Raw genomic sequence first — 27,882 nt, 5'->3', positions numbered from 1 at the left:
CAAAATGGTTGTAGCCAACTGCAACCAGTCCTTCAGGAGTGTTATTACTTAAATATCCTAAAATACTATTAAGAAGGTGCACTGATTCAGTGACTGGTTAGTATACATCTTTCTAGCCCTTTTTCTCAGAAGACATTTTCATTCTGTCACTTTAACAGTCTTGAGTAAAAACAAAAAAAAAACACATCATTCTGGCTTAATGTTAGGTACTCAAGTAGCCAAATACCACCCAAAGAAGTTCACGGCAAAGCCAACACTGGTCAATACTGTCAAAAATATGTAAGATTTTTTTTCTTTTTTTTCTTTTTTCAGTTTGAGAACAGTTTTGCCTTAAAAAATGGTCAGGTGCAAATCAGTTTCCTCATACGAAAAAAGATGCCCATTGACAGTTTTAGCGCACGTAGCCTGTTCTAAGAAAAGATATAAATATTAATCACACATGCACACGTCTAGGTCTCGATGAAGAAGTAATAAAGAGCGCTACTAAAAAAAAAAGAGGTGAATTAAATACGGGTATTAAATGTTACACAGTGCAAAAACCGCCGAGATGAAGCACACAAAGCAATGGCTGCAATCCTTACAACAATTAAGTTTCTCTCTTTTTTTTTCCTTTTCTTTTAAATAGTAAGAGGTTTCCTGAGTCTGGTCTTAAAGTTCACGGTATATAATTCGAGTCTGTGTGTTTTGTATCGCTGGGGGTGCAGGTACTCGGTTTCTGTTGGGCTTTACTCATAGCCTGGTCTAATGTCCATTCCTCGTTGTCAAGAACCAACTCCGCTTGCTCAGGCGTTTCCGCTTCCTCCTCCTCCTCCTCGCTCTGCTCCGCCTTCTCATCTTCTGCCCCGCTGAGGGTCTTTCCAAGCTGAAGGGTTTCCATAGTCCGCTGAGTCTCCGAGACCCACGATTCAATTCTGCTGTTGAGCTGAACTTCCTCTGAGATGGGTTCATGGGCGTAGTCCTCCTCCTCCTCCTCCTCCTCCTCTTCCTCCTCCTCGTCTTCTTCAAGCATCCCCGGCACAAGAGTACTGGTTGTACTGGTCATGGAAGAATTCAAAATGTCCCGGCAGCTGCCATCTAAAGATCCGGTGTCTGTGCTTTGCTGGGAGGCCCACTCCAGGTTGTCATCTGGTTTTGCTTCCTCCTTCCCACTTAGTGGTTTACCGTGGGACGCCACCGTGATGAGGCCAACGGCAGCTAGAGACAAGGGCTTACCAGCAGCGGCATGAGGCTTGCCAGGTTTTTCGGAAGCTGCAACCTTGCACGCCGCTTCTCTTTCGTTTTCAGAGGCTTCCAAACCATCTGAGGTTTCCACCATGTTCCTCCAATTTGTCTCTGGTGGAAAGAAATGCAGAATGTTTGGGGAAAGGCCATAAAACAACAGGAGAAGCACGCTTCTGTTTTAAACAAGCTGCTGAGTACATCTAGGCAGTATCATCTCCGTTCGAGGAAAAGCTTTGAACAATACAGTGACTGAAGTGCTCTTACAGGTCACAAAAACAAAGAATTGTTTCCAGTGTGCTGTGGCTGACAGTACTGAACACAAATTCTGTGCATTGTGAGCGAGGGCTTAATGCTGCAAAGTAATATAATTGAGACTATTGTCCAGTTAAGCATTTTAAATGCCAATAATTAAAATGTTTTGAAAAAATGCTTCTGTCTGTAGAAACCCAAGAAGAAAGGGTATGGGAAGATGCAATTCTAAGAATGCAAACTATTGTTTCCAGGAATAAAACTGTATGTGAAAACAGACGAAGTTTAGCCTATGAGCGCGTAACTATTTGTTTCCAAATCAGCAACCACATACTGAAGACCATTTGAAAGAAAGCTATGGTGTAATACCCCACTGCTCCTTAATTGTTTTAATCATTCTGATCTTAATGTTTTTAGCCTCCTATTTTATTACTTTAATTTTTGGGGTTTTTTTTGTTTTTATTCTCAGACTACAAATTGCTCTGGAAGCTAGTTGAGAGATAGCCTGTTTTATGAGACTGCAATACTCTATGGCATTGCAGTCTTTGTATTGTATTCCAAAGATTAAAAAAAGCTTACTAAATAATATTTTCAGATTTATGCAGCTGACTGAATACAGAGCCAATTTAATCCGCCTAAACAAAAGCTTACATTTCAATATTCCAAGCAAGGATGTCGGCAAGGGAGAGGGTCAGAAAGTTAAAGGGGTGAGCAAGCCCCACCCTCTTCATTACAAGTGCCACAAGAGACAAATGTAAAAATGGGATAAGGCTCAGTCACACAACTGTGGCTGCCACGCTGGCTTTTTAAATGACTTCTCTTCCTCCTCTCCTTTCTTTTACACACTCCTGATTCCAAAGACCAGAAATTCAGGCCATGGTTGTCCTATCTCAAAGCGGCCTCAACTATGGCCCCTTTACGACCTGTGGACTTCAGCTCCCAGAATGCTGGCTCAGGAATTCTGGGAGTTGAAGTACACAGGCTGTAAAAGGGCCACCATTGCCCACCCCTGGCAGACTCTATGATATCTAGTATCAGACACATGACTAGACTAGACTAGACTAAACTAGACTAGACTAGGAATAGGAATAGAATGGGACCTTGGAGGTCTTCTGGTCCAGCCCCCTGCTCAAGCAGGAGAACCTCTACCATCTCAGACAAGTGACTGTCTAGCCTCTTCGTAAAAATCTCCAGTGATGGAGTGCCCACAGTTTCTGGGGGTAAGCTGTTCCACTGGTTGATTGTCCTCACTGTCTAAACAGACTATCCAGAATGCCAGACTGTAGGAGTTGGTTAACATTCCAAGGAGGTTATCAAGTAAATTGGGTCAAGAGATAAAACATGCGGTTGCCATTATAAAAGACAATCCAGCTACGAACGAAGGGAAGACTAGATAAAGTCATGTTTGAAAGCATAAGAATAAACATGATTCTGAAAGATATGCTTACCATACTCCTTCTCGTTCACCTCTGAAATGGGCTCTGAAATCACGCTGCAGAAGGAAATGGCGCTGGCTGCCGAAGGGTTCCGGGAATGCCCCATGTGGTGGGGCACCTTCTTGATGTTCTTCAAGGCCTCCTCCTGCTCTTGCTCCATGGCTGAAACCATATCTCGGTAGGCTTTCCTGGCCTCTTCCGTCAGAGAGACCAGTTTATTAAAGAGGTTCTAGAAGACAAAGAGCCCACTCAGAGAAGGAAAACTACCGCCAGATGCTTCCAGATCGTTTGCATTGCGTTCTTGGAAGGTTTCATGTCTGTTTTCCCCTTAAGTGTTATCCATGCAATGCACAAAAAAATAAAAATAATAAAACTGTTTCAGGATTTAAGTACTTATATCCCACCTTTATTATTTTTATAAGTTGCCCAAGGCAGCAAACGCACACAATACTCCTTCCTACTCCTATCTTCCCCACAACCACCACCCTGTGGTGGGTTGGGCTGAGAGGGACTGGCCCAACACCATCCAGCTGGCTTTCATGGCTAGGCGGGACTAGGATTCAAGGTGTCTTGCTGAACGGTCCAAAGTCACCCAGCCGGCTTTCATGCCTAAGGCCGGACTAGAACTCAGAGTCTCCTGGTTTCTAGCTTGGTGCCTTAACCACTAGACCAGGGGTAGGCAACCTCGGCTCTTTTATGACTCATGGACTTCAACTCCCAGAATTCCTGAGTCAGCTATGCTGACTCAGCAATTCTGGGAGTTGAAGTCCATGAGTCATAAAAGAGCCGAGGTTGCCTACCTCTGCACTAGACCCAACTGGCTCTATATAAATATAAAGTATTAAAAAATGTACATATACATGCCCCTTTGATTACATCAGGGTTGGAAAAGTCAGCTTTTATTTTTATTTTAAAAAAATAGAATATATCATAGTTGTGTGTATGGAAATGAGTATGAGCACCAAACCCACTTGAAAGATTTGGGAAGAAACACAAGCCACCCAAATGGCAGATACAGATCAGGTAACTTGGGTTATTTTAAAACATAGAAAAAGAATGAATTTATTTTTCAGGCGTCGTTGGCTGTCTTAGGGGTGCCACGGACAATGGACTCCATCCTTCCAGAGTTCACTGAGAAGCTCTTACCTCAGCGCCTGAAAAATTGAAGATGCCCACCACGCTGACAGGAACTAACTTGTTCACGCAGCGGCCGAGCGCTTTGCGGCCGAGGGCAAAGACAAAAGGGATTTCTTGTTCCCGAGCCATGGCGATCACATTATACAAAGCTTCATCTAGTCCACCTTGAGGGACGTCAAAGAAAAAAAAAGATGAAGAACTCCCTCACAATGAGTCAGAGGTAAATGCACTAATTTTATTTATCTATTAAAAAGTCTAAACCAGGAGTCTTCAGTCTTGGCCCTTTTATGACTTGTGGACTTCAACTCCCAGAATTCCTCAGCCAGTGTGCCTGGCTGAGGAATTCTGGGAGTTGAAGTCCACAAGTCATAAAAGGGCCAGGTTTGAAGACCTCTGGTCTAAATCACCAAAAAACTGAAGTTCTTTGGACAGTTTTCAGTAAAAATCTACTGTTAGTCAAACAAAAATCACACAAAATGCATGCAAAACATGCAAACCAGATGAATTTGAAGCTGCCTAAAAAACAAAAGTAGCAATACCGCTTCGTTGTGCTTTACAGCCCCCTCTAAGCAGTTTACAGAATCAGCCTATTGCCCCCAACAATCTGGGTCCTCATTTTCCCAACCTCAAGGACGGAAGGCTGAGTCAACCTTGAGCCAGTGAGACTCGAACTGCTGAACTGTTGGAAGTCTGCAGAATTAGCCTGCAGTACTGCATTCTAACCACTGGGCCACCACAGTATCAGCAAACACTTCACTAATGTGAAGGTACCTCAAAACATATCAAATATTGATCTCTGGAATTGAATTTGATTCCTTAAGGCAGTGTTCTCAACCTTGCCAACTTTAAGATGTGTGGACTTCAAGGCCCAGAATTCTCCAGCCAACATTGTTGGTGGGGAATTCTGTGAAATTCTTACACCATATATATGAACTTTTGGGAGAGTCAGTAATTTGTTGCCACCATCTTCTTCCAGAATTTCTTTTTTTTAAAAAAAAATTCCCAATATAGGCTACAGTCCTGAGAATGTTGATGATTTCTCCATCCAAGCAATAAGCAATTCTGACTTTAGTCTTGGGGATCCATCATGATCATAGTCGGGTGCTGCCATCTGCTGTAGCCCATAAACATTTACCCTGCTGCAAATAATATTTGCTGATGCATAATATATGGAAGAGCCTAAATGTCATCTCCAGGAAATGAAAATCACCATTTGCAACTCAAGTGCACCATCTACAGCCAGGCAGGAAAGAAAAAGACTGTTTCCCTGTTTCAAAATGCTGCTTGTTCAATAGTGAGATAATCAATTGTTCTTATTCGAGAACTTAGCGGCAAGAAGGGTGCTTGAAAAGAAAATTAAGTCTTCCTGGTTCAAAAGCCTGAGGTAGACAGTTACTTAAAAGATAGTAGTCTCAAGTAGAATTGTCTTCCCCTGCCCCTAACCCCAGAAATGCAGGAACGTTTTAATGTTCTCTGCAACTGCAGTACCTGTGTCATGCCGAAAACCATCCCTAATAGTCTTCTGAATCTCCTGGGGGGTGGGGGGTGGAATTCCTTGAGAAGGTGAAAGCTGCAACAGGGAAGAGCCTAAGGCCTGCTCAGTGATCTAGGGACATGCCACCTTAGATGGCAGTTAGTCTTTAATATACAGGAGGCAGCAATCAGGAAACAGCAAAATAACCCTATGTTAAAAAGGGAAGCGGGTCAGAGAGGAGAACCCCCATTAAGAGTCATGTATACCTTTGGACTGAATCTTCTCACAGTTGGGAGAAATAATTACACACTTGATCTTGCTTAACTTCATGTGCTTGGTGACCTCCCGCAGCCCCATCACCAGTCTCCTCTTGGCTTTGGCTTTTATAGGATCCTTCTGATAAATTCGTTCTTGGAAGCTGACAAGCTCTTGTAACAGGAGAGTCACGCATTCATCAATTTCTTTGCTGAGAACTTGATTACAGTACCTGGACATTCAGGATGGGAGCAAAAAGACACATTTCGGCAACGCTGATTTGCAACTGTTATGTTGTAAAAAAAAAGCGTACATCCTTTTTTCAAGTTCTCTCTCTGAAACTATTTTAATTCCATCTGCCACAAATTGAGAGGCATGACTAAAAAAGTACAGGTACGAGTGTGTTTAAGAGCTCTGCATTGTTAGCTGTGTTTCTTACATACTAAATGCTACCTATATATTCCTCCTTCCCTTCAACTCTTTCTTAGCCTCCCTATGCTCCATACTATTTGAAACTTATTTCATTCCATGTTTTCCAAAAACGGGGCAATTGTCTTATTTGCAAACAGACCGCATGGATGCTGCACGAAGCAAAGTAGTTCCAGCTACAAAAGCATCAGAATTCATCCCAAAGTTGCTTTTTCAAAAATGTAATTGGACTTTTTCTCCGACTTTCAAGGAAAAACAAAGTCCAGTTGCCTTTTGAAAAAAGCACCTTTAGGACAACCATGGCCTGGATGACTGAGAATCTCCATAGATAATCAGAAATAATCCTGTTAAGATTATGCATTGATTAAGTGAAACATAATGCAGAAGGACAGGAGAATGGGTGGTAAGCAGTAAGACAAGGAAAGCAGTCAGTACTTATCATCACAATCGCCTTGCAATGAGATGAGCAGCAAATAAATTTAATAAATAAAAATGAAACATCTCCCCTGAGCCTTGACCCCTACGTCGTTTGATGAATCCTATTGTCTTAAAAAAAACCAAACTAGGAACATTTTTTTCTATACGTGTCTGGCACGTACTGCATATTTGATGCATGTTTTTCAGTTCTAAGGCAGTAATAAAGACGAAGACTTTGAGAAGCTTCCTGTTGCTTTCAGCTACAGATACTTTTTAATCTGCTTAATTTGATGAGTCAATGCCAAACATTTCTATTTGTTGGGACAACACCAGTCCCCTGCATTTGCGTAACTTCTTACAAAACAACACAGATGCCTGACTAAAGATATCCAAAGTTTACTTCCAGAAGCAACTCTCTCTGAGCTTGAGTACCTTATGCTCCAGAAAGCTAGAATCTATTTAGGTGGAACAGAAAGGCCTCTCTGTAAGAATTTAAGTCCATTCTACTTAAGCCAATTGGTTCCCTTTGAAAAAAAAATCCTACAGAATGTAAAGGTTTTTGTTGTTGTTTTAAAAAAGCTTACTCTCTGAATCGCTTGCTGTGAATTTTGGTTATAGTTGACGATGTCATGGGACTTCCTATCCCGGAACTTGCAGGCGATCCTTGGGAAACGGGAGTCATGCAGTAGGGAGAATTCTGACTCGCTGGAGAGAGAGAGGTGTCGCTTGGCACGCTCAGACCAGTTTCTGGAAGAGACAAGACAAAACAAACCCAGTCGTACGCTCGTAAAGTTGCAGCATGGAAAATTTATTCAAATGTATACACGGGAATCTTCTTAACTAACAGTCAGCATGAAATTGGCACTAGATAAAAGAGTCACTGGAATTCAGGGGAAGGGGGCCAACTTGACTGGCAACCCAAGAACTCTAAACTGATGATGCATTTAACTCCGCCCTCCCCCAGCTCTGCCTGCTCTTCTCCCACAGGTGGCACTCAAAAGGATGGACTTTGTGTCAAACGTTTGTGTCCATTATTTCTACTTCCATCTCATCATAATCCTCAGAAATACTAAGTTGACACGTCTTTCTTCATAGACGCGGTGGCTCAGTGGGTTAGGATGCTGAGCTTCTCGATCAGAAGGTTGGCACTTTGGCGGGTCGAATCCCGAGTGCTGCGTAGCAGAGTGAGCGCCTGTTACTCGTCCCAGCTTCTGCCAACCTAGCAGTTTGAAAGTACGTAAAAATGCAAGTAGAAAAATAGGGACCACTACGGTGGGAAGGTAATAGCGTTCCGTGCGCCTTTGGCGTCTAGTCATGCCGGCCACATGACCACGGAGACGTCCTCGGACAAGCGCTGGCTCTTCAGCTTTGAAATGGAGATGAGCACCGGCCCCTAGAGTTGCAAACGACTAGCACGCATGTGTGGGGGAACCTTTACCTTTACTTCATAGACCAGTTATCAGAAAATCCAAAGGTCTTTTTAAAACCTACTCCCAGGAAATGAGTTAAGAAAGAGGTGTAGCAGATACAGATGTAATGAGTAGAACAGTCATACTCCACCTCTTGTTCGCCAATTTAAAGTCTTGTGTGGTGGAATGTTACCCCATAGATTGCAATAAACTATTTTAGGCCATTGTTCCCATGAGCAACTGGATCCAGAAGGTTTCAGGGCAATAGTTACTGAATTAAAAGCCCACTAAACATGTGTTTGGTCATACAACGGCTATTCCACATATTAACACAAAGACATGTATCAGGTTGATCTAACCTTCTTGAGATGTTAGTTCTTCTGCCTGATTGGAAGTCAGAGTCGCCTCTTCCTCCTCCTCGCCTCCCAAAAGGCTGTGATCTGTTGATAAACGTCCTTTCTTTTCTTCCCTCTCTTTCAAAATAATCTGAAAGAAAACCCAATTAGGATATTGTGAATATTTCTGTCAGCTCGGGAATTCTGGGAGTCGAAGTCCACAGGACGTCCAGGAGGCCACAGTTGCCCACCCGATATTGTTAAAATAGAAGCTCCACTTTAGGAAATCCGTTTACCTTTTTCAGTGCTGTAGGACGTTTCAACTTAGAGAGTTCTTTCTCCTTCCCGCGTTTTACTTTCGGGCTAGTGGAATCCAAAGGGTTAAGACAACCCACCAATGGCTGCCCTTTGGAGAAGGACTTTCGGCTGGCGGATTCTTTGGTGTGAAAGGGAACTGCACTGCCAACTGAAGATAAAACAAAAGAGTGCAATGGCTGAACTGCCGCTGCTCGGGGGAAAAATGGGTGTTTCCCCTGGGGTTTACTCTCCTCCCACATCCTCCATTGTCTTTAAAATGCCTTTTTCTTCACAGGAATTAAAAGCAGATTAAAACAATGGCATTACGCAGTGAGATGCTGCCGTTTGGAGATTATCTGCTGTTCTAAGGAAGTAATCACGGGGAAGACTAGAAACATGCTGGACACCAGATTTATAAGGATAGGTAATGTTATTTGTATTGGTCAGAAGAATCAAGCTACCAAAAAATTCCTTTAGATAACTTCTAAAAAAAAACCCTCACCAAATGTCATACAACACCATTATTACCTTGGTCCACACCACAGGATTATGGTCTACAAATTGCAATATCCGGAGTTGTGCAATAAGCAGCATTCTGACTTAGTGCGAGGCATCAAACCTCAACCACGATTGCATTCCAAGGTTCAAAGAAACGTTTTTGCATGGAGCGTAGCCACCATTTATCCATGGCAAAGGCATCTGGGCTACCGAGTGGTGTCACATTGTACTTCTAAAGCAGAGGTCCCCAATCTTTTGGGCACCAGGGACCAGTTACGTGGAGAGAGGTTTTTCCGCGGACCGGAGGGGGCGTGGTTTTGTATGCTGCCTGCATTTCGCGGATGGGGTTTTGCTTGTCTGTGCGGACCGGTTGCTGGCATGCCGTGGCCCGGTACTGGTCCACAGACCGGGGGTTGGGGATCCCTGTTCTAAAGGATTCCTGACCAAAGGAGGCAATGCAGTTATTACACCAGTTCTCTCTGATGGAAGAGATGCTGGAGAATTGCGCGGCTACCAAGGGCGGGGAAGTGAAACACACTGACCTGTGTACGAGAGGGGTCTGGTATTTGTGATCTGACGAGCCTTCATTGCCTGCTGCTGTTTTTCAAGCGCTGCTAGCATGTCGCCCAGGTCTAACTGCACAGGAGTTTTACTCTTCTTTCCAGCTGCTTTTGAAACAGCTTCCTAGACTCGGGATGACAAATGTGATCAGTTATCGTCTCAACCAGGTCGTCTGGTGTCGGAGGCCGTTCTGTTCTTTTGACCATAAAAAAAGGGGGGGGGGAGGTGGTGAGGGCGAGGCTAGCAGTGAGTTTTACTATAGGAACAGACTCATTAAGGAATCTATACAGGTGGTCCTTGACTTGCAACCACGATTGAGACCAAAGTTAAGCAAGGCGTTGGTTCAGTGAGTTTTGCCCCATTTTACAACTTCTCTTGCCACAGTTGTTAAGTGAATTGCTTCAATTGTTAAGTTAGTACAGAGTGATGAAGTGAACCTGGCTCCCCCACTGACTTTGCCTGTCAGAAGGCCACGAGAGGGAATCAGAGTAGCCCGGGATGCTGCAACCGTGGTAAATATGAATCAGTTGCCAAGCGTCCAAATTTTGACCGGACCTGGGGCTGTTGCGGCGAACGTGTGAAAAACAGTCATAAATCGCTTTCTTCAATGCTCTGGCCACTAAATGAGGACTACCTGAGCTACGATAAATAGAAAACGAGATTACAAACTTTCAAAAGGAAGTGTAGCCTTTCATTTAGTGCAGGAAACCTCCCTGCAGGATTACTAGGCGCAGGAGTAACGTGGTTCAGGGACCTGCATGCAGCCCTTCCCAGCCTCAAGCACTGCAATCTGCCCACCTGGATTGAAATCCAGAATGCATTTCAATTAGACTGTTAAAACAGACCTGAAGCTTTCTCTGCTCCATACTGATTTCTGAATACTCTTGGGCTGTAGCCAGCGCTGCTGCCAGAGCTTTCTTCTTTTGACTTTTGGCTCTTTTGGGAACAGAGGTGGTGATCGGAATCGGAGTCTGCACTATATTGATTGGAGAATTCTCAGGAAGACCATCCAACTAACAAAAGAGGGTATGGTGAGAAGCACAAAGGAGATGCAGTGTTGAAAAGAGATACAGCATGAACAGCAGCTCTGTTTTCTTAGAGCTGATCTTGCTCCTTTATCTAGGTCAGGGGTAAGGCAACCTTGGCTCTTTTATGACTCATGGACTTCAACTCCCAGAATTCCTGAGCCAGCACGACTCAGCTTGGAAACCTTTCCCTTTCCTCTCAGCGTGGCTGGCTCAGGAATTCTGGGAGTTGAAGTCCACAAGCCATGAAGGGGCCATTGTTCCCCCATGCTGGCTCAGGAATTCTTGGAGTTGAAGTCCACGAGTCATAAAAGAGCCAAGGTTGCCTTACCCCTGATCTAGGTCAACATAGTGTTTTTCCTAACTGGATGGTCAGTTCTGTTGTTACACAACCCCATAAGAGGCTGCAATAAAGCTAGAATTTGAATTGTAATATACAATTGCCCGCTAACAGTCTCTAATTATACTTAAAATCTTATGTAACTTAATAAAATACAATTCTGAATTTAGAGGCACTCCCAATTAGCAACCATGATTTGATTGAGAAAGACTGCAGGTTCTCGATTCTGGTTTGTGCTGCACGCAAATGTGTTTCTGAGCACTTCCCCAAATAGGCAGATAGTTAAGGTATGGTAAAGTCTCGCTGGCTAAGCTCACTGCTTGGTTACTACATTCGCATGTTCTGTGGGATTTGGGCTTGCTACAGAATATTCACTCCTGATATTGCCTGTGGTCTCCCAGCTAAATACGGTAGCAATCGGCTTTAAACTGAAAATCCGGATCTTAAGAAATCAAATATTATGTTCTTCGCAATGCCAGTCTATGCTTTTTGCGTTCCCAAGGAACAGTTCCACTCACTTTTATTGCTCATTAAAAATCAGCCACCATATATTGAAAAAGAAAAATAACCTCATCAAGAGTTCAATCCCCCAAATATTGTAGTGTCACTTACCATTTTGGGTGCGTGCTTCAGCTGCGTGTTATTAACTTTGGAATGTCCACGATCGCAATTTAGCTCTGGGAACTCTTCTTCATCCTGAAGAAAAATTGGGGGAAATTCATTAACTGCAATTCACAGGACAAAATGTCTGTATTTTGCAGGAAAGCATTACTCAGCTAGCGATTGGTGGAAAGTGGCAAATGCATATGAATAGTACCAAAAGGGATAAACGTGAAACTAATTGGAATTTGCAGGAAATAATAGCGTTATCACATGCCAGGATATATTGAAAACAAATTGAAAAATGTTACTAGTAATTTGAAGAATAATTTTTTAATGTTTTAAAATCAGCAAGCAGGGCACAGTAAACTGTAGCCATCAATCAATTCAAAATCTCCATTTGTCTTAGTGAATTAAAGCTGTCATAAACAAGATTAATGAAAGAGTTACCCCAAAATATAGCAGTTCAGGGCTCTGCTCTACTTTGTTTGACTGGCTTGTGATTACTGGTTTCTCAATTTTCTTCTGCAAACTCTCTTTCCTTTCTGAAGATGTGCTGTGACCTCTACATTTAAAACCAGGCTATACAAGCAAATAAAAACAAACATATTAGGACTGTCCTTTTAAATTGCAGTATGAAAGCGCCCGTGTAAATCACAAAGTATGCAGTATCTATCTTGTCTGCCAGGGGAAAATCTAACTATTCTATGTCAGGGGTCCCCAACCTTGGCAACTTTAAGACCTGTGGACTTTAACTCCCAGAATTCCCTAGTCAGCACGGCTGGCTGGTTGGGGAATTCTGGGAGTTGAAGTCCACAGGTCTTAAAGTTGCCAAGGTTGGGGACCCCTGATCTATGTGATTTGTCGAAATGTGACTAATAATGACAATAAAAAGTTGAACAATCTTTACAGAGTAGAGCAGAGTAAACGGAGTGGCATTACAAAAAGTTAAAATACTAATTCATGCAGTCAATATTTCATCAACTTGTTTGTATTCCATATGCCTAAACCCAGTTTAATCTTGGAAACGGGAAGAACGGGTGGAGTATAGTGCTTTCAGACTGATGCAACGGAGCATCTCACCAAGGTTGACTCAGCCTTCCATCCTTCCGAGGTAGGTAAAATGAGGACCCAGATTGTTGGGGGCAATAAGCTGACTTTGTAATAATGCCGCTTGGGGGGGGGGCGAAAGCCCTAATAAGCAGGCATATACATAGAATGAAGGCTATTGCTAAGCACATTGGTTTGTGCTTCTTAGATTGTAAGCCGCCCTGAGTCTTCGGAGAAGGGCGGGATATAAATGGGATTAAAAAAAAATCAACGGAAAGTTGCTCCCAGTATTTTTCTATCTGAAAAGAAAGCTTGAAGTAGATCAGTGGATCTACTCTACCTCTGAATCGTGCTGATGTTCAGGCTGCAGTCCTCCTCTGGAGAAAGAGCTTCTCTCTATCCAAGGCTTCTTCTGAGTTGCTTGTGAAGTGACACTGGCCCAGCTTGCACCAACTGAGAAAAGCATGACAGAAGTTTAGGGAAAGATAACATGTGCAAGAGAAAAACATGCAATGAATACACGTCACATTTTTTTTTCCACACAGAAAAAAACCAAACTCCCCATCTTTAAGGAAAACCAACTAGATGTTGGATCTAACCAGCATGTCTATTCATGTAATTAGCTTTGCCTGTTTGCACGGTTACATCACAAGAAATAATATAGATTCAGAGTTGTCTGCCTGCAACTTTTCCTTCTTTAAAGACACTGAGCAATCTTAAAATATGCAGTATACGGTAGCTACCGTCCTCATTTGCTCTTCATATATGATGTATTTCATTTCTAGTTGAACAGATTTCTATTTCTGTTTTAATTTTTAGCATAAGGATACAAGGAGGTTCTCAGCTTATTTGCAATCTTTAAGGACTGCAGTCATGGAAAATGTGACCCAGGGGGGGGGGGAAATGGAAGAGGAGGCAGATTACCAGGAATTACTGAAATGTTAATTACTAAATGTTTTTTTTTTTAAAAGCAGCATCCCGACACTATTCACAAAATATTTTGAGGAGAAAAAAAGCTGGACACATTCAGAAACAGACAGACAGTATTTACACACGTTGCAATGTGGAAAAGATTAAGGGTGTAGAATTTAATCAGCTAAAGGCGTAATCAGTTAAAGTGACAAAACGTATCCATCACCCGGGGACACAGACCCACAAAATAATGCTGCAAACTTACAAAGCCAGAGAACTTTACCTGGGTGTACGGATGATTCTTTGATCTAAAATAAATAAATAAATAAATAAATGTTGGAGAGGTTACTTTACATAGGCTTATCTAATATCACTTCCTACTCTTGCATTTTTCAGATGTCTACCTACATTTGTTCCGGCCGATTCAGCGTTTCTGGATGTCGCTGCCCCTGCTTGGTTGCTGTGCTTGGGACTGCAATAGCCGCTGTCGCTATCAATGTCGGCTTCGCTGGCCCCCTGCTCGCTTGAGGACTCGGCAGGGTGGGAGGCGCGCCGTCGCCTGCCCCTCGGCTTCCAGTGCAGACCGCTCGCGCTCTCCGAGAGGGACTTGCTGGCAATCTCTGAAGGGAAGTCTGCAAAGCCAAAGAGAGTCTCAGGAACTGACAAGGGTTTAACGCAGGGGTGTCCAACTTTGGGAACTTCCAAGACTTGTGGACTTCAACTTCCAGAATTCCCCAGCCAGTTAAGTTCCCAAGGTTGGACACTCCTGGTTCTGGAGATTTCTGGGAGTTGAAATCCCCAAGTCTTAATGTTCCCAAGGTTGGACACTCCCGATTTAATGGGCAACTTCCTTCTCGAGAAAGCAGGTGTTGGTGGTCACCTGGACAAAGCTTCTAAGTTAGACAAACACCATTGAATTGGATTTCACTGTTATTCTTTTTTTAAATTTTTTTAATGATTTCCTCTTACTGGAAGAGGAAATTCTTCCTCTTACTGGAAGAATCAAGTGACTTCTGTTTTATACAATGCTCAGCATACCAATGGCGGTTTCTGAACATTAAATAATACATGTGAAATGTAGTACCTTTCTTTCGTGTGTGTTGCTATGTAAGACTGAACGAAAAGAGTATAAGCAGCATAATAATAGATCATTAAGTCACTCTGGATGGTGAGTTGGCCAGCAAGCAAATTTTACAAAATAAAAATGCAAATAAAACAAGAGTTTTGAAGTATCATAGTTTGACGGAAACACTGTTCACAGCTCTGGTGTAGAAGGCTGATCTAGTCATCAAAGCAAGCTTTTCTTTCTTAAAAAATAACATTTCAAATTGTGTAAGAAAAAAAGATCTGCTGTATTATAAAAATTAAACACATTATTGCCATACCTGTTTGCTGACAAGCATCCACCAATAGGACAATTTTGGGTCTGTTCTCTGGGCCCGAAGAATTTGTTTCCTTCTGGATAGCAACGTTTTTCACTGGAGGCCTTTTGCTCTTTATGTGGGGTTGAGATGGCTGCTGCCGATTGAAAGATTAGCCAAGCAAACAGATAAAGCTAACTGACATGACTTAGGCAATAGATAGATAGATAGATAGATAGATAGATAGATAGATAGATAGATAGATAGATAGATATCACATATCTCTAGTCATTATCTTGTTACTTCTGAATTAGTTTATGGAATGTTAGTCTATCTGCCCCCATTTTTTTTTTAGTCTTCTAAAAGGCCTTGAAGACTTGGCCGTGTCAACTCGCCTGGGGTCCAAATGGGAACGTAGCACTTTGGAGGTGGCTAATAGAGTAGATAACTACACATACACACACACAAAACATGCCTTTGTGTACTTGGCTCCCTACTTCTCCCTTCTGCTTACTTTTAACTGAATTTTAAATTTAAGGCCCTTCTTTATTCTTTTAATGTTTTATAGCACATTTTATTCAACTCTGTAAGCTCTCTAGAGCACCACTGGGATGGGTGGTATACAAGTTTAGCAAACAAACAAGAACTGTTTTCAGTTTTAGACTCCCCTGAGTATTGGTAACTTAAAAGGTAGCTGGTTTCCGCATTAAGGCACAACTGCACTTCTTATGTTTAGCCACTGCAGCAAGCGAGCTGGCCGCTGAAATCCAAGGACAGACTGTTTAGCTAATGACCCCTAGTGACCGGCCTTTACTAAGTGACCTGCAAATCGCGTTAATCCCTCGTGATCTCTATCCCGAAAGATGGAGATTAACAAGAAGAAAACAATTTGAAATGGCTGAGGAAAACATGAGGGTGGCGGAAACGCTTAAACTGATTTTAAATACATTCTGGATATACGTTAGGTAACATTGAGAGCTTATGGCCACCGTAAGCTCCATTCACGGCCTTGTGGAATAAACGTGCAAATTCGGTGACTGGAAAAGGGCATGTCTACGTGGTCAGCTCTCCCAGGTAAACCAGACAATAAATAGGGAGGAGATGAATTGTACTTTACTGTAACAAAACCTTGCAAATCTCTAAGACACAAACTTCCTGCATTCCCAAGTTTCTTTCTGACCCTTAAACTACTGGAGGCGCCTGTCTCTTTTGTCTGACTGCTGCCTAGGCAACATTGCTCCACCTGTTTTTCCAAGGTGTTTATGCTGCCCAGTGTAGGACTTTTTAAAAAAAAAACAATGTGAAAAATTTTACATCTTTTTTCATCACCACCCTAGCAAGATACAAAAAAAGGGGGGGAGTACAGGTAGCCGTCGACTTACATTCATTTAGCAACTGCTCAAAGTTACCACAGCGTGGGAAAAAGTGACTTGCAACTTCTAAATCCTCACATTTACGACCGTCGCAACATTCCCCACGTCAATAGGTGCAAATTTGGGCGTTTTGTCAACTGGCATGTATTTAGGACAGTTGCAGGGCCCTAGGGATGTGTGATTGCCATCTGCAGCCTTCCCAACCAGCCAGGTCAATGAGGGAAAATGGATTTGCTTAATAACTGTGGGAATTCCCCTTAACAACTGAAGGGATTCGCTTAACCGTGGCAAAAAAGAGAGTAAAATCAGACGCAACCCACTTAGCAGCTGCCTTGAGACACAGAAATTCTGTGATCGTAAGTCGAGGACTATGTATAATAATGTACCCAGCAGTACATTTGGGTTCGACCTGCTGTTTCTCATTGGTGGGTTGTTAAGTGTTTCGGAAATGCAAAGGAGCTTACTTTTTGCACCACTGATCCTCTGCTGGTACTTCTGCTCCTGGGGCTACATAATGGAAAGGCCTGGCTTGGTTGGGCCGGACGATCTGTGCATTGTGCTGTGACTGTGTTTATGGCACTTGCAGGCTGAAAGGGCGCAGAGTAAGGTGTTGGGAAGGGATGATAGAATCCCATGACTTGAGTACAAGGTGCCGGCATCAGCTGGTAATAGGTATACTCGCTGGAAACTGGTGGCTGAGTAGATATAATGGGATAAGCCAGATACGGTCCAGTGGGGTTTGTGTTCGGCTGCTGCCATCTGATGTCATTATTGTACAGTGGAAGTTGTCTGAAATAAATGGGGAAAAATCCAAGTTAGGTCTGCAATTATTTTTATAAAATCAGTTTAAAGCAGGGGTGTCCAACCTTGGCAACTTTAAGACTGATGGATTTCCAGGAATCTTCTTTTACTTTTGCCTACTTTTGGTGTACTAAAAATTCTAATAAAAATGGGGGGGGGGAGAGAATAGAGGCAATGCCAATACTGGAATGTTATTGTTACAGTGTATAACCTCAGAAACATGAAATTCTGCCAGAGTTTCTGTCTGATCGCTTTTATACTATTAATAATCAAGACAAAAGGGTTTTAAGACCCTTTCTCAAAATAAATAATTTGTTCTCCAACTACATGGTTGTAACAGTCACGCAACTTAGAAGAGAACCCCAATGAGTTCAATGCACATCCAAACAACAACAACAAAAGTGTGCATCCTTCGTTTTTAGATTTTCCCCCGCCCCCAACATTTCAGAAAGCAAGACAAATTAAATTATCCTGGTCCAAACAGAGATATACTGTAAAGCACCCCAGTAAAACCAGGAACAGAAATAAAAAAATAAACTTGTACTGGTTTTCTAACATATAGATTTAATCACCTGTTGGATTGGTTTTCTTGAACGAACGGGTAGCATGTAATCAGGTAGCTGGGAATCGGAGTGGCCTCAACACCACTGATGTTTCCACCATCATTAGGCAGCGCCATGGGCATCACCAGTGAATCGGGCCCCTTCTTCTGAGGAATGAACGGTTCCACTTCAGCAGACAATTTCACATTCTTAAAGGGAAAAACAAAACAAACAGGATTCTTCATACATAAATGGGTCATAAGGATTCATCGGCATGTTAAGCTTTTAAGTTCGCTGTTTGTTAAATCTAAGCAATTTATTTAAGCAAAATGAGTCCGTTTGAGATCTCTTATCATCACAGGACGTTGATTTTGCGATTTAGCAACAGGCACAACCTACATCTGGCTTTGGTTTTGACAGAGGATTTAATAGTTTACTATTAATATTCATATATGTATATGTATATTACGGTGTTTATATGCCATCCAAATTAAAAGATTACTTTTCATCATGGCAGAAAGCACGCACTCTTGGCTAAAGCAGCAAACACTTCAAAACCATGTTTATTACACAAGTTTCCAGTGATTTACGAGTAGTCTTCAACTTACGACCGCAATTTTTTTTGTTGCTGAGACATTTGTTAAGTGAATTTTGCCACCTTGTCACATTTGCTAAGTGAGTCACTGAAGTTAATTTAATAACAGGGTTGTTAAGTGAATCTGGCTTCCCCATTGACTTTATTTATTATTTATTTATTTATTATTTAGATTTATATACCGCCCTTTCCCGAAGGACTCAGGGCGGTTTACAGGATATTTAAAAGAAAATCAATACAAGTTAAAAACAATTTAAAAGATTACATCATTCCCTGAGAGAAAAACCCGTTAAAGTTAAAAAAATTGCTGAATGACCTGAACAGATGTGAAGAACCAGGCCTTCATGACGTGTGAACTTTGCTTGCCAGACGGTCGCAAAAGGGGATCATGTGATCCCGGGACACTGCAACCATCATAAATATAAGTCAGTTGCTAAGTGCCTGAACTTCAATCATGTAGCCATGGGAATGCCACAACTGTCATGTGAAAAAGGGCCATAATTCACTTTTTTCAACTCTGAATAGTCACTAAACAAACTGCTGTAAGTCAAGGACTGCCTGTAATTTGTCAAAGTGCATTTTGTACACTGAAAAGATCGTTTGGTTTACTGAAACACTCAGCAAATCTGATTGCCCAGCAGATCTGCTCCTTTCTCATCAAAAGAATGGCAAGCTACATTCCAGTAGCCTGTACCAAAGTTTAAGACCAAAGATTTTTAGCTAAAAAACCATTCAAATTACATTTCCTTCTGTTCATGTGTACATCTATACCCATGGTTTACAGACTGCATCATCAACCAACCATAGGGAGTGAGTTCACACAGCACTCTTAGGATTAACTTTTGGTCAGCTGGATTGCATTTCAGGATATCCTGCCAACTTAATCATTATGTTCCTTAAGCTAACCAGGGACAATTTATTTTCATATTGCAAAAAATAAAATAAAATGATTACAGTTCGAGATGTTCATTATTAACTGTAATCACTTATGACTAAACATTATCCTTAGAAGCCTAATTTTCTTAAAGCTACTATTATAAGCAATCTTACAATAAGTAATTATTAATGTAAAAATACTGGCTTTTCTTCCCATCTAGCTTTATACCACAAATACTATTTGTGAAGAGCTTAAACATTTTCCCCCAATTGCTGCCTCTAATTATGGTTGCTCCCAAAAATATATCTGGATAACATAAACCTGTGCCCCATTTGGTTAGCATTAGTAGCTGTGGTGGTGCAGCGGTTAGAACACATTATTTGCAGGCTAACTCACTGCTCACTGCCAGAATTTGACCCTGACTCAGTCTTCCATCTTTCCAAGGTCAGTAAAATGAGGACCCAGATTGTTAGGGGCAAAATGCTGACTCTGTAAACCGCTTACAGAGGGCTGTGAAGCACTATGAAGTGGTATATAAGTCTAACTGCTATTGCTGTTTCATCCCAGGATATGTCTAACACTGAAAAATATTGTGACTGAATGGCTAACCTGATATATAATTTTAGAGTCTACTTCAGCAGGAATAGTGACCAGAAAGATGACAACTATATTGCTTAGGATAACATGCTCAGCAGACCTACACTCAGTCTCACTCAAAGTGAGTGAGAGTGATTAGATTTAAATACTTATTTACACAGAGTAAAAGATGAAGCCAAATACATTCAATGCAGAATGGAAAACTATTTCCTGCATGAAACATATCATTCTAGCTGATTCTCCAGCTGTCTTATGCAAAAACTACATTAAAAAAATTGCTATACAAATCTGTTAAACGCATCTGTGAAAAACAAAAATAATAGATTCAGTTTTGCTATTGAGATTTCAGAAGTAATTTACGACAGTGGAAGATAAATGTCTGTAATAATGTTTTGTAATTTAATTGCCAATTTGAATGGGCCTGAATTAAAAAGTAGAACTGCAACAATAGTTAACTTTTATTATCTGTAGAGGTTGTAAGCATAATTACTAGGATTAGGAAACAAAAAGGTGAGGTAATACTGTAGCCAAAATTAAAACCATCAAGTACAACCATCATGTACACATTACCAAACATAATACTCTACATCTAAATCTAAAATCTAAAACAATCAGATAAGAGGGGAGGATTCAACTAACACCCATAAAACTAGACTTTACCCTAACATGTGACTACAAGCTTGAAATGTTTTTAATGGGGTTAAGTTACCTTTTGTTTTTGTTTCAACATCTGCATATTAAGCGACTTACAATGCAATAGTAATTTCCCTGCCTTTGATGCTTCTTCAGAGATTTTTCTATGCACACAGCTCCCTCTCTTTGAGGGAGATGGGAGAGCTCAGAAACGGGAAAAATGAAATAAAATGTACCACCGGCAGTCCTCAATTTACAACCGTAACTGGGACCAGAATTCCCATTGCTAAGCAAGGTGGTGGTTCAGCAAGTCGCGCTCGATGTTATGACTTTTTTGTGACGATTCAGCCAATCACTGCTGCTGTTAAGTGAATCACGCAGTTGTTCATTTAATTGCCAATTCAAATTTTAAAAGGGCTTCTTCCTTCACTGACTCTGCTCGTTAGAAGCTGGCTAGTAAAGTCAGAAATGGTGATTACATAAAACTGCAGGATGCCACAACCTTTCTGGCATACATGCTGGCTGTCGAAAATCCAAATTTGGATCACGTGGCTGCGGGGATGCTGTGACAGTTGTTAAGTTCGAGTATTGGCCGTAAATCGCTTTTTCCAGTACTGCTGCAATTTCAAACAGTTGCTAAATGAACAGTTGTTAAGCCAAGGGACTACCCGTACACTGCCGGAGCCCACTAAAATAAAGGAAATAGATGATCTACTCTGTCGCTTGGGCCGAATACTTCCTTTTCAGGTCGCCGGGTTTCAAGACGTGCGTGGCCTTCATTTTACTCCAATAAATGTACAACTGTTTATATCTGCCGTGCCCTGCCCAATTTTCCAGCACATTGTGCATAAAGGGCCTCTTTGTTTTCTGTGTAAAAGGCACTGTGGTCTTTAGCAGCTGCAGGGGCAGAAGATGGCACTAGCAGGAACAGGCTGGTAAAGTTAGTGCACTACAAAGTACAAAAAGACGAGTAATGGATATTTATCCCCACCCAATGAAACAGAAGCCATGCTGTGCCTCGGCCAGAACGGCAATAGCTAAAGGGGCCCAGTGTTAAAAAACATAAGGCAGATGCAAGCAAGTTATGTTTGGAACCCAAAACGAAGCTGCAGTCACCCTGGCTAGTGACTGGAAAGGATCTCAGCCACGTTTTCTTTCAAGAATTTGTAAAATGTCAGGGTTTTTTTTTGTCTTTTAAAAAAAAAAAAACCAGGGAGCCTTCTAGGAACAGCTCCACAAGATGTCACACTTTCTGGTTATTTTCAGTGGAGCTTTGAAAAAAAAACCCCACAAAAGCAGCTGTAGCTATAGTTAGAAAACGCTACGCCCCTATAATGTTAAGATATGGCAGATATGCAAGCTGATTGGAAGTTATTAGCAAAGACAGCGTGGTCATCTTGCATGAGATTCTGCCTTAAGATGCGACAGGTTGAAAAAGGATGTTTTTAAGCAAAGTTTGAGAGGCACGACGTTTCCTGGGGAAAAAAGTTCATTTTACAAAATGAACACACGAGCAAACAATACACATTATGTTGATGATACTTAAGAGATATGTTGTCAATAATATGGTAAAATATAAATGATTTTGACGGGGGTAATCAGAGGGATAATGGAAAAAATTAAAACTAGTATCATAGTTGTTAAGAAGTTTCTAGAGCAGTGTTTCTCAACCTTGACCACTTGAAGATGGGTGGACTTCAGCTCCCTGGCTGGAGAATTCTGGGAGTTGAACGAATGAATGAACCGTTATTATCAAAGCACAACATGTGTACAGTGAGATTGGCTGAGCTTCCCTTCGTGCCCCCCCCAACTCACAGTGACAACAAACCCACCATCTTGTTACACCAAGTCCACCCATCTTCAAGTGGTTGAGGTTGAGAAACACTGCTCTAGAGCAGGCATCTCAAACTCGCAATGTCGCACGACGTATCACGACTTTTTCCCCATTGCCGGCAATGGGGTGGTCATGGTTTTGGCGTGACACATCTGGCCCATGGGCCGGCAGTTTGACATGCCTGTTCTAGAGTATATGATAAGATTATGAAGTGAGCGAAAAGAGTGCTTACAGGTAACTCAAATGGGGTCTTGAGTTAAATCAGGATGAAACCTGATTTACTGGTAATTTATTTCTCACTTAGCAACCATTTGACGTTACCACAGACCTCCGCAGAGCTACTTGCAACCCAGTTCCTGAGTTCCAATGGATATACACATACACAGTCACATAATCGCACTTTCGACACTTGGCAACCAGCTCACATTCATGGCCATTTGGGGTGTCCTGTGGTCAATGACTGCAATTTTCAACATTTTTCATCATTTCTACACTTATGCCCAGTTTCCATTAAAAAAATGCCCATTGAAGAAAACAGATTCATTTAATGACCACTGTGTTCACTTAACCACCACAAAAAGACAGTAAAGTCAGGCGTGTTACATGATGACCCGCTTAATAACTGCCATGATTTATCACCATAATTTAGAGATAAATTATGGTCATAAGGAGAGAACTACCAGCAACTTTAAGGATGCAATCCTTTCCTGGGGATCTGGTACTACAAGACATTCGGGATCAAGGATCTAATTTCAGCCCTGTGTTATGCTGAAAATTCAGTATTTGTGCAAAGTTATAGTCTATAAATGCTCCATCTCCTTTACAACCCTCAGCATTGTGTAGCTTATTTTCAAGAAAGCTTTAGGAATCCAATTAGATTCCAGCTGCACCAGGACAAGAACCTGTTTTCTGCAGCTCTGATTTGTAAACTAACCAGTTTCATAAAGTGATACTTATTAAGATATATTATAGTAGAATATATTGCCCAAAGGACTTAAGAAGAGATAACTTAGCAGGGGAGATTGTATCCTAGGTAAACATACTTTTAAACCTCCAACTTAAACATCTCCTGCAATTTGTTCTCACACGAAACAGGGTGTTTCCAAACAAGGGACAATTTAGGGCACATGTTACATTTTGTAATAATACCAATTTTATTCCTGGACACTTAAAGACCACATTGTAGATAACATGTGGTTATTTGCTATCAGTTTTTCAATAACCCTTGTACACTGCAAATGCTGACTGACCCTTGTGATTTTTTGACTTTCCAGTTTAGGAATGAGAGAAAGTGAATTCAGTTCATAGTGTCCTGGTTTTTAGTCTCCATCAAATTTGTTCTCTCTGTATTTAGTATATTTAATAATCATACAATATATATCCTCTTTTAAATAAAAGAGGCAATAAAAATAGCAGATTTTTCTTATAATTGTAACCTGCCATTTACACTTCAACATGTCACAGAATTTAACCAGAGATATACCAAGGAAAAACTATAAAATAAAAAGTTAGCTTCCCCATACCTTTAAGTTATGCAATCTTTATCCCAACTCTGTCTGTCCCTAGCAGTCACAGAAAGAAAAACCCAATGTCATTGTAATTAGAGGCATGTAACTTAGATAAGCTTCATTATAGTCTGTAGACCAACGTGATTAGAGCAAATTGCTTGCCAAAAATTGAGAACTTATTTTTCAACATTCAGCTAATAAGAGATAGAGCTAAACTTTGAATTTTTCCCCTTATTTTTTTAAAAAAAGCTTTACACATTGCATTAATCTGTTAACAGGAAGTATTTTTAAATATTATGTTGAGGCTGTCACATAGAAGTAATAGTGTACAAATTATTTATTTATTATTTGGATTTATATACCGCCCCTCTCCCGAAGGACTCGGGCGGTGTACAGGGCAATTAAAACACTATATACAACACATAATATACAAAAATTAAAATAAATTGACCCCAGTGCTAATTTTATTTCAACAAAATTTACTTTCAGGTAAATCAAAAGGACTGTAGATACATACTGGCCACATCAATTCACAAAACAAAATTAGGCCAGGACACTTGAATCAAACTAATTTTGTTTGAGGATGTTAGATTAATGGTTCATTATTGATCACTTTGAACTCTGGTATTTTTCATTTACTGCCACCATTGTTTTAAATTTCAAGGTGACCAATTACAGGTACAAAACTCAAACTTTAATCAGATTCCTATGCTTTTAACCATGTTCCTTAGGTTACCCACTATATAAACCAACATGCTGAGTAAACTAGATCCTCAATTAGCTTGCCTTATTAATTGGACCAACTCTCTCAGCTAAAAAATAGTGGTGGAGTAATTCCTCGTCCCTATCCCTAATTTCAAAATATGCTTCAGAGGGTTGGGTTCTGCATCCTGGGGATGAGAGTACTCTAATTAAAGGCTGCACAAGAATAAAGAACTTGATCTGCACTGACCAGTACCGTAGTAGCATACCATGCATTTCAGAGCATTTTTCCCTAACTTGGCCCTCACCATTTAATCAAATAAAAACTTGCCTTCAAACTAAGTATCAAACCCCCCCCACACACACACACACATATTTCTTCTATCACCATCCAAACTCTATTATGACCATTTGGACATGGGCACCCCCCAAAAAGACACAAATAAATACAGCACTCAAAGCAATTGAGGAAATCAGCCTCTGAATTTCATTATAGGCTTTTAAATTTTTAATTCACAAACTTGCCCAGAGTGCTGGATACACATTGCTTTTAATTAGAACAAGTAAACAATTTCCTAAACATTATAGAATACAACATAAACACCTTGTTAACAAAGAAAACAAGAGTACACCTTCTTTAAAACATTACCCTTCTTAAACAAAGCAATCTTAGCAGGTGATTGGGCTTGGAAACTAAATAGAGATAGGTCTGGCTAGTTCTTGAGATGAAGATTTAATTTTAAGCTCCAAGGCAGTAGGCTAAAGAGAGAAATCAAAAGGAAAAAATGAAGATGGGAATCCACTCCTGTAACACTGCCAGTGAAATCCATTAAATCACCAGAAGTGTGTTAACTAGATTTGTAAAGCTTCCAAAGTCAAACAATGTGACTCTGAGCAGCTTACAATAACAATAAACCAAACTACCGCTCTCAAAACTAATTAACATTAAAGCTATACGGCATATAAATATAAAATATAGAATGGTGATGACCAAGCACCATTAACCATCAACAAAAGGGGACTAAGTGAACAGCCTGTGGTGTATCTAGAATAGGTTGGGGATGTTCTATACAACAAGGGCAACAAGGGGCAAAGCACAAGCACAACTTGACTTTACTCTTACAATTTGAATGTTATTTACAAGCAACTGCAATTATAAAAATTATCTCATTATTAACCAGGAAGCTTTACATATATATGGATATGTTGGATGACCTCAGTCACTTGCTAAGCAACCACATTTTATCCTAGCATGTGAGCACAACCTATGTGCTTTGTTTATTATCCAAAGGATTGTGCAAATGCAGCTGGGTTGACTAAACCAAGGTTAACTACAATAAACAATGTATGTGACCACTGTGAAAGAATTGCCTTTCATCAAGCCTGTGAAGGTTCATCTAGCCCAGTGTTAACTACTTAGTGCAATAGCCTCTCTAATGTCCCATCTTCGAATTTGAATTCAGGCTCCAGTTTGTCTCCTGTGAGCCTGCAGAGATGCTTGAACATACCATCTGCCCAATAACCATTTCACTAAAGACCTTAGGGATTCAGTCCCACAATCCTGCATTTTCCCATTAACTGTTTTTTAACCTAGTTTCCTACTAACTTTTCCAAAGAGCAGATGTTATAAAGCACAAAAACTTCCAATGTGTGTGTGTATACACACACATATATGTATATATACATATATGTATACACACACACAATCCCTAGAGTGAGAATCATGTGGGTCTTTTTCTAAAAAAACCTGCAGTTGTTGTTTAGAAAGTTAAACATTTTGAGTGAGCAAGACATCCTTCAATGTTCCTGAAAAATCATACTTACACCGAAGACCATTCCACAAGGCTTAGTGCTTCTGTGTACACTAATCCAACAAACAATTTGTCATGTAGGAGAGAAATACCTGAACTTCCAGGACAAAAATCTGCTGGGGGGGGGCTTCTCTCTACCCACCCTCAAACTTGCCACTCAGAATAGGTGGGGAAGGCTCAATTCCTGGAGTGACAGCAGCTGTGAGCAACCCAGTTTTTTAGGAAAACTAAACGCAAGCCTGGTAGTATCTCTATTCCTTTTGCAGCAAGTCACTAGCCCAGAGGCTCAGTCCCAAGGAGCTTCCCCCCCCCACTCTACCTCCTGCGCCCATACATTTAACTCTGAAATGGCAATCATTGACTGAAATGGTGTAGGGCAGGGGTCCCCAACCTTGGCAACTTTTAAGATTTAAAAGTTAAGACTTTTAACTCCCAGAATTCCCCAGCCAGCATCTGGGAGTTGAAGTCCACAGGTCTTAAGGTTTCCAGGGTTGGGGACCCCTGATGTAGGGTTTCCTGCTTGAGAAGGGGGGGGTTGGACTAGAAGACCTCCAAGGTCCCTTCCAACTCCGTTGCTTTTACTCCTCTTTTACTCCAGTCCCCAGCAACCTGGATCCCTCCTCCTCCTCTTCCTCTTGATTTTCTTCTTCTTCTTCTTTCTTCTTTCTTCTTTCTTCTTCCTTCTTCCTTCTTCCTTCTTTCTTCTTCTTTCTTCTTTCTTCTTCTCCTCCTCCTCCTCCTTCTCCTGCCTGTTCGCACAACTAATTCTTTCCTGCCCCAGGACAGGAAGTAGCTAATTCGACCATTTCAAACTTTTGGCCAGCTTCGCGCCGGTGAAGCCCAGGAAAGTCCTAAGGGAGCAGCCGGAGAAAAGCCCAGGAACCCTCAAGCAGCAGCCGCAGCAGCCGCCGCCGCCCAACTCCTCCTCTCCGGCCGGGGCCTGGAAAGCTCCCGTACCCTTAAAAAAAAAAAGCCCCCCCCGGGGCTCCCTGGAAAGACCCCCTGGCCGCCCCGTTAGTTCCTCCAGCGCTGCTCCCGGCTGGCCGGGCGGCGCGGGCGCCTGGTGCGAGGCGCTGGACGCTGCTGGCGGCTGTTCCTCCGGCCCTTCTGCTGCCCGGCTCGCCCCTTCCTTCCCCTCCGAGGCTCCTGGGGCAAGAGGACCCCCCCCACCCGCGCCTGCCTTCCTCGAGACGGCGGCGGCGGGGAGGGGGGAGCCCAGCCACCCGCCCTCCTCCGAAGGGACCCCGCTCCCCTCCAGCCGTTGCCTAGCAACCCCCTCACCCCCCCCCGGCGGGCTGCTGGGCGGCCCTTCCTACCTGGCCCCCGACGGCTTTGTCCATGGCTCCGGCAAGCGGGGCGGGGAGGAGGAGGAGAGGGGGGGTCTTCGGCTTCTCCTGCTCAGGCGGCGGCGGCGGCGAGGGCGCTCCTCCTAACAAGCGCCCGCGGCACGGCAGGCCGCGTCCCCCATGGCTCCCTCTCTCCCCTCACGGACAGGCTTCCGCTCTTACCCAGCGCGGCGGCGGCGGCTGAGGCGGCTCCCGTCTCCCCGGCCGGGTCACGCCAGTGGCGTCGGCAAGAGATGGAGGCGAGGCAGCAGCCAAGC

General features: G+C 42.1%; 1 protein-coding gene across 2 annotated transcripts; it reads right to left on the bottom strand.

Moving 5' to 3' along the window:
• Positions 1-264: 264 nt before the first annotated feature.
• On the bottom strand, positions 265-27,882 carry SECISBP2L (SECIS binding protein 2 like). Of its 2 annotated transcripts, XM_081337251.1 has the most exons (18): positions 27,596-27,882; positions 17,753-17,931; positions 16,844-17,168; positions 15,031-15,163; positions 14,054-14,277; positions 13,929-13,953; positions 13,074-13,186; positions 12,134-12,265; positions 11,696-11,779; positions 10,564-10,731; positions 9,700-9,841; positions 8,659-8,828; positions 8,387-8,513; positions 7,203-7,365; positions 5,784-6,004; positions 4,053-4,207; positions 2,919-3,135; positions 265-1,332 (listed from the first exon to the last, which is right to left on the bottom strand). In XM_081337251.1, exons 1-18 carry the CDS (start codon positions 27,617-27,619, stop codon positions 656-658), a joined length of 3,279 nt encoding a protein of 1,092 aa, XP_081193377.1. In that variant the 5' UTR covers positions 27,620-27,882; the 3' UTR covers positions 265-655. The 2 variants fall into 2 exon arrangements, with proteins under 2 accessions (XP_081193377.1, XP_081193378.1); XM_081337252.1 differs by lacking the exon at positions 12,134-12,265.

The sequence above is a fragment of the Vipera berus genome (genome assembly GCF_964194415.1).
Source record: "Vipera berus genome assembly, chromosome: 12".
In the NCBI taxonomy this organism is placed as follows: Eukaryota; Metazoa; Chordata; class Lepidosauria; order Squamata; family Viperidae; genus Vipera; species Vipera berus.
Note: the sequence above shows the minus strand (reverse complement) of the source record. Positions and strands in the feature narration are given on the sequence as shown.